The 12656-nt window shown below is 33.4% G+C and overlaps 1 protein-coding gene across 1 annotated transcript; it reads right to left on the reverse strand.

The window, feature by feature from the left end:
- Positions 1–5794: 5794 nt before the first annotated feature.
- On the reverse strand, positions 5795–6724 carry LOC149550466 (RING-H2 finger protein ATL2-like). Its single transcript, XM_089795089.1, has one exon. It carries the CDS (start codon positions 6471–6473, stop codon positions 5901–5903), a length of 573 nt encoding a protein of 190 aa, XP_089651215.1. The 5' UTR covers positions 6474–6724; the 3' UTR covers positions 5795–5900.
- Between the last annotated feature and the right edge of the window lie 5932 nt (positions 6725–12656).

The following is a 12656-nucleotide window of genomic DNA, read 5'->3' on the forward strand; positions in this document are numbered from 1 at the left end:
AGGAAAAAGAATAAATATTTTATATATATGTAGATTAATTTCTATTTTTAAAATTTACAAGTAAATGAGTACTTTATTCATTTAAAGTAAACAAGTTTTTAAGTAATATATTTTTATTTTAGAAATATATTAATCATAATGTTCATTTATTATTACTTATTTAATATACTTACTCTCAAATCTAAGACAATAGAAATGATATTTTATTAACTTTGAAATAGGAAAGTGTTAAGCAAGTTCGTTTACAAAAATACCAAAAATATATTTGGTCTTTGATCAAATTGGAGTTAATATTAGAAATATAAATATGATCATTAACAATTAAGCTAAATTCAATTCAAAACAATAATATTATTTAAATTTAAATAAAATAAGCCATGTTTACTTTGAAACATCAAACAACTAATTAACTAATACAATAATTAAAATAAATGAATCTATTATGACATAGAAAAATATTTTCGAAGTATAATTTCTTTGTTTTTGAATCAATATGAGTTTTTTTTTCTACTTGAAAAGATAAACCATCCTAATTGTCATCCTTAGTTAACCCTAACAACAACCCCTACCTTAGCCCTAGCCCCAACAATGATGTACAATATAACTATAATCCAACATTAAACTATAATTATAGCACTAAAACATATCCCTATTGATATAACAAAAAATCTCAATCCAAACCATAATCTAAACCAAAAACCTACACACTAATATTGGTTATAGTCCTAACGCTAAAATCTAACCCTTAACCATAATGTAAAAAAAAACTCCAAAATATTGATCAAAATCCTAAACCTACCTATATGGATAACCATGATATTCAACTCTAAATCCAGTCCCAAGGTCCTAACCATGGTGTAAACCTATAACCGAACTCTTAAAAAATTTACTAATCCCTGATCCTAATCACATTCCCAACTTTAAACTTGAACCATAAACCATAGTTGTAACCATAATCATAAACTTAAACAAAACCCTAACCCTAAAGGTACAATCATAAAATTAATCATAGCTTAGACCCTAATCCTAGCACAAACCATAATCATGACCAAATATAAATCTTCACCTTACCCCTAATCATAATTTCAATGTTAACACTAACATTAGTTTCAATCCTACCATGATATGAACCCTAATATAGACTTCACCTTGATCCTCACCCTAATCTTAAGTCTAATTAAACCCTGACTAAAACCTAATCTAAATGATATATCTAACTATAATCCTAAGTGTAATTATCATACAACCCAATGCTAACCCTCATGTATATTTAATCCCTAATCTTAACTCTAAATATTCTATAAACTCTAGAATTGACCTTGATTCTAACCATAACCCTAAAATCTAAATTGTAACCATAGCACGAAAGGTGGGGACCCCCGCTACATGGCACAATTCTGGGTCTTGGAGCCTTGCGAAAGCACTACAGAGTGAGGAAATGTTATAAAGGTGACATGTAGTAGCATGATGCAATTTTGGACTTTACAGCATTGCTGAAACAATGCAGCTTAAGGAGGCGCTAGAATGGTTAAGCAACCGTCGATGTAGATTCTCCCCTCAAAAAGGATGACTGAGATGCAACGAGGAAACTCCTCCCAATGAAGGATTAAGTCACATTCGTCGATCAAGATTGGCTTTATTTCCAATGGATGACTAAGATGTAGTGAAGAGATTCCTCCCAACAAACGAAGCAGATAGCACAAAAGGTGTGAACCCCCTCCATGTGGCACAATTTTGGGTCTTAAAGACTCATGAAAGCATTGTGGAGTGAGGAAATGTTGGAAAGGCAATGCGTGGTAGCATGATGCAATTTTGGGCTTCAAAGAATTGAAGAAACAATGTAGCATGACGATGCATCAGAATGGAGATGCATGGCAGCATCTTGTGCAATTCTAGGCTTTAGAGTGTTTCGAAGACACTAGCATATAAAGAAACGTTAGAATGGGAATGCATGGCAACATCTTGTACTTTTGGGAAGATGGGAAGATAGCTCGCGAAGAAATAAGAGTTATCGAATCTCGTAGCATGAATCAACCCGACCAAGAAAAAATGATCCAGCGTGGTCAATGAAGAAATCGAGCCAACACAAAATGTTAGCCGCCAACTTTAGCGATGTTAACCCTCTGCAAAGAACTTATCCCATTTAAGGTCTCTCAGATCAAACATCAGTGATGGGTTGAATAGGGGGAAAAAATAGCACACAATGCCCTCCTAAATGAAATTCTAAATGTAACACTAATAACCACAGTCCTACTTCTTTCCCTAACCTTATCCATGAGCGTGGGAATATACATATTATTATATAGGGCACCTTATATAATAATAAATATAATCTAAAATCCCAACCCTTACTCCCCTCCTAACTATAACTATGACCATAAGAAAACTTCTAAATACAACCCTTCCTCTAACTCTAACCCTAACTATAATTGTAACCCTATCCCTACCACTAACTGTAACCCTGAATCTAACTCTACCATAATTGGACTTTAACCCTAACTATAACTATAACCCTAAACCTAACTCTAACCTTAACCGTAACCATAACCGTAACCCAAAACCTAACCCTAATCGTAGCTAGGATTCTAATACTCTGTCTACCCCTAACTCAAACTATAGCCCTAACTATACCTCAAACTCTAACCGTAACTGATATTCTAACCCTAAACCTAACCCTAACCTTGACCCTAACCCTAACCCTAACCCTAAGCCTAACCCTTTGTCTACCCCTATCTCTAACCCTAACCCTAACCCTAACCCTACCCCTAACTCTAACCCTAAATCTAACTCTTTCTGTAAATCTAACTCTACCATAATTAGACTCTAACCCTAACCCTAACTTTAATCCTGACTGAAACCCTAACCCTAACCCTAACTCTAACCTTAACCCTGACTCAATCCCCTTACCCTAACCTTAACATTGATATAACTCTCTCTATATATAACCCTAACTCTAAATATAAACCTAACCCTAACCCTAACCCTAACCCTAAATCTAACTCTAACCCTAACTGTAAGCGTAACCCTACCCCTACCCATAACTCTAACTCTAAATCTAACTCTACCATAATTGGATTTTAATTTTAACCCTAACCCTAACTCTAACCCTAACCTTGACTCAAAACTCTAACCCTAACCCTAACTCTAACATTAACCCAACTGTAAAATTAACTCTATTGGTAACTCAAACCCTAAAACTAACCCTAATTCTAACCCTAACTCTAACTCTAGCTCTAGCTCTAACCCTAACTCTAACCATAACTCAAACTCAAACCCTAAACCTAACCCTAATCCTAACCCAAATTATAATGCTCTGTCTACCCCTAACTTAAACTATAACCCTAACCCTAACTCAAACTCTAACCCTAACTCATACTCTAACCCTAAACCTGACCCTAGCCCTAAACCTAACCTAGAACCTTACCCTAACCCTAACCCTAACCCTAACCCTATCTATAACCCTAATCCTAACCCTAACTCTAATCCTAATCTTAACCCTAATTCTAATCCTAACACTAACCTTAACCCTACCCCTAACTCTAACCATAAATCTAACTCTACCATAATTAGAATCTAACCCTAACCCTAACCTTAACCCTAGCTCAAACCCTTACCCTAACTTTGTCCCTAACCATATATCTACGTATGACTATAACATTTTACATTACAATATCCCAAAAATAATATATATATTTTTATCTAAATTAAACTCCTTATATTAAATTTAAAATAATATTTGACTCAAACCTTAACCGTAACCCTAACCTTAACCATGAGCATTACTCTAACCCTAACCTTAACCATAAACATAACTCTACACCTAACTCTAACCCTAATTCTAACTCTACCATAATTGGACTCTAATCCTATCCCTAACCCTAACTATAAGCATAACTCTAACCCTAGCCTTAACCATGAGCATAACTCTAATGTTAGCCTTACTATAACCCTAACACTAACCCTAATCATAACCATAACCATAACTCTAACCCTAACCTTAACCATGACCATAACATTAACCCTAACCTTAACCATAAACATAACTCTAATCTAAACCATAACCATAACTCTAACAATAACCATAACCATAACTCTATCCCTAACCTTAACCATAGCTCAAACCCTAACCCTAACTCCAACCCTAACTCTAATGCTAACCCTAACCCTAATTCTATCCCTAAGGTTAACATTAACTATAATGGTAACTTTGTCCCTAACCATATATCTATGTATGACTATAAAATTTTACATTACAATATCCCAAAAATAAAAAATATATTTTTAATCTATATTAAACTCCTTATATTAAATTTTTAAAAATATTTTGAAGCATAATTTTATACTAACTTCATACAACTCTAATTAAAAATTAATTAACAATTTTATAGTAACCTTATCAAAATAAAAAATAAAAAGTAAATATTTTTCCTATTGCGCCGCGACTGCCACTAGCTATATATACCTCTATATATATTACGCCGAGAGTAATCGTTCTCGAGGCGCCTATTTTTATTTTCATTAATCCCAGCTTCGATTAAAATAACTTTGGGATTAAATAAAAATAGGCGCCTCGAGAACAATTACTCTCGGCGTAATATATATAGAGGTATATATAGCTAGTTTAAATATTATGTAGGATGGTCAGGAAAAAAGAGTTAGAGTATTATTCACTATAGAATAAACACAAGTTAAATAGCTGAAGTATGGAGTACATAATATGTGTGTTAATCGTTGGTGTAGGTCACAATAATTTACATAATTGCGTGTTCAAAACATAGTCTTCTAAAATGAAGAAAACTTTTCATTTTTCAAAACAAAACTATACATGTTTGTTATGGACGTTAGCCTTAATTGTCATCTCAATTCACAGATTTATTAGAATTGAAATATAATTTGTGTTTGTTTTACCATGTTCCTTTGGTTGAATATAACGTTTTGACTGTTTTTTTGTGAATGTGTTTGACATTGTTTCTCCTAATTTTGTTAAAGTACATGCATTTATGCTTGCTGGCTTATATTGTGAAATTAAATTGTAAACACTGATTCTACTAATATTAGATGAAAATGTGCATTAGAATATAATTTAAATATTCTATATTAAATAATCTTTTAACATTTTCTAACATTAAAGTCTTATCTTTAATTTTAATTTTCTAAATCTTGACTTTTCTATAAGCTATTTTCTTACAATGACAAGCTAGGAATATATCAGCATTAGATATAATTGTGTTTTCAATTTTTAGTTGAGTAGCCCCTCCATCATAAGTATGCCAAATTGAACAAGTCATTCTGAAAAGTACTACATTTGAACCAGACATTTCTAATAGACCAAAACACATCCAACTTCATCTTTTATTTTAATTTTCTAAATCCTAAACTCTCTAAAAAAATTCTTGGCAATTATAAACTAACCACATCTTAATCTTCCATTTAGCTTACTTCGTTTAAATTAACTTTAGATAAAGAGTCTATCTTTCTCAAAAATTTCCACAGTTTAAAGAATGATTGTTCAGAGATTTTCATTGTTAAAATTTCAGCTTAAATAATGATTCATTTAGAAATTTACATTATTAATATTTCTTAAAATTAAATAGTGTGTAACATTATGAATTCCATATTGTGACACATGATACAAATAAATTATGTTTCACAAATTACACCTTAAAATATATCATCAGTTCAAATCACTTTTTAACTTCTACATCCTTCACAAGAAAACCTCAATCGATCCGCCCAAAGACATCCATAACATAATTTCAATAATAATCAAACTTTCAAATATTTACATCAAACATTCCATAAATTAGCAAATATTACTCTTTAAAATTGCACCCAAAATGAAGACGACACTGGTTCCAAATGAAATTAAAATTCGTCTGCTCTCAAAAGCAATTTGACGTTTACACGGATATGCCAATGGCAGTTTGAGGCAAAGCTTTTGCTTCCGCCATGTCTGCAGGGCAAGAGCTCGTCCGTCCTTTGCTCCCATGCCCACAACCTGAAACGGCTTCTAAGTCCTCACAAGCATCCAATTGTGGCCATTTTCCACGAGAAAAGCCCTCAATTTTTGTTCTGCAAACAGGGCATGTAGAGTGAGAAAAGAGCCACATGTCAATACATTCCATGTGAAAACTATGGCTGCAATTAGGCAAAACCCTGCCTTTCTCATTCCGTTGAAATTCAGACAAACAAACCGCACAATCAAGCAAAATCTTCATCTGCTGTGGTTTGTACACAAATGTTGGCAGAGCCTCAATAACCTTTCTCTCCAGACCTTTCGGCATGGCTATCACTGATGGGTCTTCCTGTACTAAATGATTTCGATGAGCCCTCTGAGAAGTCCTTGCGTCTCTGTTCACGCAGCTGATGTAGCGACTAATCAAATAGATTATGAGAATAATAGCAGCAATGAATACAATCACTGACATTAGGTCCACCAAGGCTAAAAATTGAGCCGCATCTAAATTGCCCATTCCTATTATTTTAAATGCAGAGTTTTATCTCTTTTTTTTTTTCTCAAATGGGTCCTCTTAAACTTTGTGCTTCATACGGTTTCTGTGAACAGAGTAGTTCCCCAATTAAGCGGGTTCTTGTTTGCTGGAAAAGAAAAAAACAAATGGTTTCAGTGCTTCTAGCCTTATCTTAACATCCCTTTCAAAGAGTTTAAACCGAAAGAGTTCTTCATAGAATTGAAGTCTTATGATACCAACCAGAGAATTTCTATTAGCTGTGAGAAGATGAAATGATGTAGAATTCTTAAGGAGTCAAAACAGTTCTCCGTCATTGCTGGCACACTGTTTTGCGGAATAAACACCTCTTGAGCCTAATGTTTTATAGCAACAAGCCATCTATGGATGGCAATCAATCAATATCACTGATTATTAATACTAGTGACCTTAGCGTGCGGTTAAGGTTAACCTTTGCCTATGTGAGAGGCTATGATCCATAAATACTAGATACCACCAAATACCTATCCATAATATCAATGAAATGAGATATTTGTATACACTAGTTGTTCTAGCTTGGAAAATATATTTTTCTCTTTATTTATGACTTTATCTATAGAAATGACACTTGGTTATTTATGACTTGATCTATAGAAATGACATTTGGTTCAAGGACAAAATTCATGTTGTAGACAATTAAATGAGTTGAATTCATATTTTTTACAATTAAAAAAAAAATCTAGAAGAAGATTTTCTTTTCAGCTTTTAATTTTGGCATGTAGAGCAGGGATACACCATTTAGACTCATCAATATTTAACATTTCAAAAATTAGATTCATACAAGAAGATTTTCAAATGTTCCTTCTTCCTAATAGAGTTGTACTTTTTTCATATATTACCATATGAAATACATAAAAAGATTTCCACCAACTCTTTTGCTTGGTTGTTTTATTCTATTGTAAAAAACATCATGTTCTCTTCTATATGAATGCATAGATATTCAAGAAAGCATGAGATAAGTTGTCTTCTTAGAAAATTTAAATAACCTTTTTCAATGTATATATCATCCTCTAATACCATAACAAGAAGAATTGATACCATCATTGTTAATATTCATGTCTTACCCCTTTGATATCATCATTGCTTCCTGGCTTGCAATACATTAATAGAACATCATTTATTTTTGTCATAGCATTATCCTCAATAGCTAAGATGGTCTCTTGTATGCAATTCTCTTGAATGTAGTCTAGCATTATCATTTGAGAAATGAATTTTTATAAAACATCGGTCATGCATATGTACTTTTTTCAAGTAGTTTCTAATAAATGTTCAAATTGTCTCAAGTGCATGCATTGATTCAATGTAAAATATATATATTCTATTTTGATTGGGAATTGAAAATTATTTATTGTCACATGACATTGATGATAGAAAAATTCTATAAGATAGTTGGTGATGAGTGATAAGAGGAACAATTCCATCTTTAAAACTCTCAAGTAAGACACTATGATTTTCTAAAAATGTTACTAGAGATTGCATTTCATATATTAACAAACTAAAATAATATTTTAACACACAAGTTTTTTCCATAAGGAAGCTTTGGAAAATAAATTTGTCTATTAAAGGGTGTGTCTAAAGGAAGGTGTTCTTCCAAACTTCTTTTTTGGGATGTAGAGTCAGGGGATAGTCTCAAAATTAGAGGGAATAGACTTGCTCTACATTTTTAAAAAAATATCTTTAAATACATAGAACTCATGAAGAAATGTATCTTGCATGAGACATTATTCTAGATATATATAATGTGACTAAATATATTATCTTTTAATATGTGTTGGTGAAAATATAAGAGGAGTAACTGAGAGGGGAGGGGTGTATCAATTACTACAAAAAGAAATCTCAGATCCCTTAGATGTCAAAAAAAATCATAAACTCTGTTGAAACTGATGTTACTCAGTTAATACTAACAATATGTTGTAACTCGACAAGCACTATAATATCAACTATTACTTAGAAAGTACTGAACATGCAGAACTTAAGATGTTATATGTGATTAACCTTAATTAACTTAATTGCATACACATAAAAGAAATAGCATGAACAAAAGTGACACTAAGATTTAACATGAAAATACAATTTGGGAAAAACCACCAATTGCAAGTAGTTATTGATTTTCACTCTTTTGAAGTGAGTCCTGTTAGGAGCCAACCCTTTTAAAGGTTACAAACACAATGTTAAGTGTGACCCTATTAGAGGATTTAATCACCCTATTAGGAGTGGCCTTGTTAGAGGTCTTTAGAAACTTCAATCATGAAATGGCACCTTGTTAGAGGATTTGGCAAATAGCTGTTAAGGCAGCTTTGTTAAGAGATTCGATACACTCTACAATGGTTAGATAGTTATAGTGATATGACCTAATTTTTGATGCAACTATATTGCTGATTTCAGATCTCAATTCTAGCTCAAATACTTGATCCTTCCTGATCGAATGTATCTTTGTACAACTCCTCAAGGATATTTTGATTATCCTTCAAATTCGTCTCCTCTAAGAATCTTCTTATCTTCCACACATTCTCACACATTCAATCCTCAACTTGACCTTAGACTTATATCATAAATATTGTCAAGTCAACTTGAATACAACTTACAAATCCATTAAACTCAATATGCCAAAATAAGAAAATCCTTCGTTAGCCAACCCTACTCGGTAGACACTAACACTAAAATTATTTTCCTATGTTAACCAAGTGAACTTGGTTAACACTACATCTTCACAAACTTTCGTTGGTAACCGAATGAGCTTGGTTAGCACTGGTTTCATCCAACTTTTCTTTGTTACCCGAGTGAGCTCGTTTAACACTCAACATTTGTGAACTTCTCTTCTATGCCTAAGTGAACTTGGTAGACATTGTCTTCTGAACTTGACATGATTGGCAGACACAAGAAACTGTCTTCATTGCTCGAGTGAGCTTGACATACACTAACTGGTAAAGATATGACATTTGTGTAAAATTAAAGATAATATACAATTGATCAACACATACCTCCTCACAAACTTTATTTTATTACATAGTTCAACTAGATCAGGGGCCCTCCTATAAAAAAAGGGTTATTGGCTCACCCATTTACAAGTGTAGAATATTTGACACCAATATCTTCTCAAAAGTATTCAAACATATCCTTTCCTAGAGGTTTAGTGAAAATATTTGCAAGTTGTGCATTAGTTGGTGCATATAATAGTTTTGTAAGCATTTTCCTAAGCCAATGAATGAAAATGTCATGATCTAGAAGCTTAAGAGATAACATAACTTAACCAACTCCAAGGTTTTGGATGGTTTTTTTTCAACCTAAAAGGTAGCTCAATTCAAGATAAATGTGAATGTACACAAGGATGCCTTTTTTGGTACTTTAATCTACAAAAATACTATGCCTAAGGAGCTTTACTCCATTGTTTAAAATAAATGGAATTATTGACTAAAAATGGAGAAAGAAATCAGAGAGTCAACTTTGGCTCATCTGATGCCTGATCTCACTAAAAGTCAAATAAGGAAGGCTAGCAAGAAACATGGGAGCAAGTTTGCACCCAAATATAGAGCCATCGACATTTTGCAAAATAAAATTGAGCATGTTGTAAAGAAGTCCACTCTCATGTGGAAAGTTATATATGGTCTTCAAATAGTAAAGGAAAGACAAGAAGATCCCTTTGAGGGAATAAATAATGATAAAGAGGAAGAGGAAAATGAAAAGGAGGAAGAAGGAGAGAAGGAAACAGAAGACGTAATAGTGGAGAAAGAAACATAGAAAGATGATGAGGTAGAAAATGAGAAGTAGCAATAGGAATAGAGTGTCCAAGATACGTAATTGCCACCACCTAGTCCTCCACATGCTACACCTACATCTATGGAGGAAGTAACTGTGAAGGATGTTCTTGATACTTCAAGCCAGAACATCAACCCATTGACTATAGAGGATCTCAGAAAGATCCTTCACTAAAAAACTTTGCAATCATAGTTGTGTACAAATCCGATTTTGGTGAGTGTAGAGGAACTAAAAAAGGCAGTAGCTGAGATTACCAAGGAGAAGGTGAATACACAAGAACCACCTTTATAAAATACTATAGCCACAAGTGGACAACCACAAGAGCAACAAGCACAAGATGCATCTACTAAGGTTGATTCTATAGTGACAGTAACCTCAACTACCAAGGAGAAAACAAATGAGTAAATAGGATAAAGGGATACCTCTAGTCTTATAGAAAAAATCCAAGGTGCACCTCCTTTGATCACTATAATTGATCAAGGTAGATCTGAAGAAGACAAGGAAGAGGAGAAAATCCCCAAGGAAAAGGAATAAGAGGCAATTTAATGATTAGTCAATTTGCCTACTAAAGGGACTCCTATGAAGTAGCTGAGCACTGATGTAATACCATTGCAAATATCAGCACTAGGCTTGAACTCTACCAAGGTAGCAAGGGTACTTCACTATGGAGACCCTGCACTTGATGAAGAGATAGTCATACCAAGCTATGACTATAAAACAATGAACTTAGCATAGATCAATGAAATGCAAGAGGCACTAGAAAAGAAGAAGAAGTAAGAAATACTCAAGAATGAGTATAGGAAGAGTTAAGCATTGATAGAAATTAAAGACATCTTTCTTGATGCATTCAACTTGCCAATACCTAATGAGACAAAGCCCATCATGGAGAAACCATCCAACATAATGAACCAAGTACAAAATGAAGACCTAGATACTAATGTTAAATTACTTGAATGGTCTCAGAAGAAATTTCAAATGAAGGTCAATGAGAAAATATCTGGTGAAGTAGCACTATCTCAAGTTGAACTGGTTAAGAAAGTTGAAAAGGTGAAAGTAGTACTTGAGAACATATTCTTATTGTACTCGAAATTGTGTGATTTCTCATACTTTACACAAGAAAGTAGCTAGAGGATATTGATCTTGGAGAGGAACCTAAAAATATCTAGCACATAGCTACCAATGGATCTAACTCAAAGTGAGAAGCATTTTGCCACAACGCTTCACACCAAAAGGAATTAGCTATACTTACAATAGATAGGCTAACATCAAGGCCAAGTTGATATAGATACAGTCTGCCATAACCACACACATGGAAGTTTTCCATAAAGAGATGGCTTATGCAGAGAATGTTTTGGAGAAAGATACAAATCTTTCTACATTAGAAGGCCTTGTACACCTTGCAGCAAAGATAGCCATCCAACTCAAAGGAGGAGTAGACACAAAGCAGATACAGACTAGAAATAGAGAAAATAGAAAGAGAGGCAAACAAATGATAAGGCAGATGATGGAAATAGCATGAGACAAATACAACATTAATGAATTTTGGATACAGAAATGACACATCAACTCAGGGGGAGTTACCAATTTTTGTGGTATATAGTCTTCTACAAAATTTTGAACAAGTTTTTTGAAGTTTTGTACATATGTCGAATAAGATGTGTATTATATCATAGAAGATCAGATTCATTATGCTTAGTTAACTATTTTTGACACTCATTTCAAAGGGGGAGATTGTTGGTCTCAGAATGGTTTTGAAAATTGAGTGTTAATACACTTAACCAATTTCAAAGTTGATGTCGAGCTATAGTATGTGTTAACCCAGAGATTCAACAAGTGTCAAGTGAACTTTAGGTGTCGAGCAAGTTTCAAGTGCTAACTCACTATAGGTGCCAAGTAAAGTATAGATGTCGAGCGAGACAGAGTTACTATAGGAGTTGAGCAAGATAGAATTCCTATATGTGTCGAGCATCAGCAATTAGTAAGTTCCAAGTAACATAGAATCAACATATGAGTTTGTGCCTTCACAAACTTAGATGTAAACCATTTTTGAGTTGATCTAAGATGAATCTCGAAGGATCTTAAAGATAAGATCGAATCTTTTACATTTCCTATGTAATCAGCATGTAGCCAATCAAAAAAATGGAGAAAGCATGCAACCAATAAGAAAAGTGTAAATATTTGAGCAGGAAAAGAAGGATGAATATTGATCATAGATTCATACCTAACCCTAAGTCTTCGAAGCCTTTAAAAGGAGGATGATACCCCATAATTTTTTCATGAGTGAGAGTTGTATGAGTGAATGCTAGCAAAGTTTAGAGGGGTATAAGGACTTAGAGAAGGAAGAGGAGTATTGCAAAATTCAATTGGTTAGAACAAAGCATTAGCACTTCGAGC

The sequence above is a fragment of the Cupressus sempervirens genome, chromosome 7 (genome assembly GCF_028749045.1).
Source record: "Cupressus sempervirens isolate cs-2001-9-10 chromosome 7, ASM2874904v1, whole genome shotgun sequence".
Lineage (NCBI taxonomy): Eukaryota > Viridiplantae > Streptophyta > Pinopsida > Cupressales > Cupressaceae > Cupressus > Cupressus sempervirens.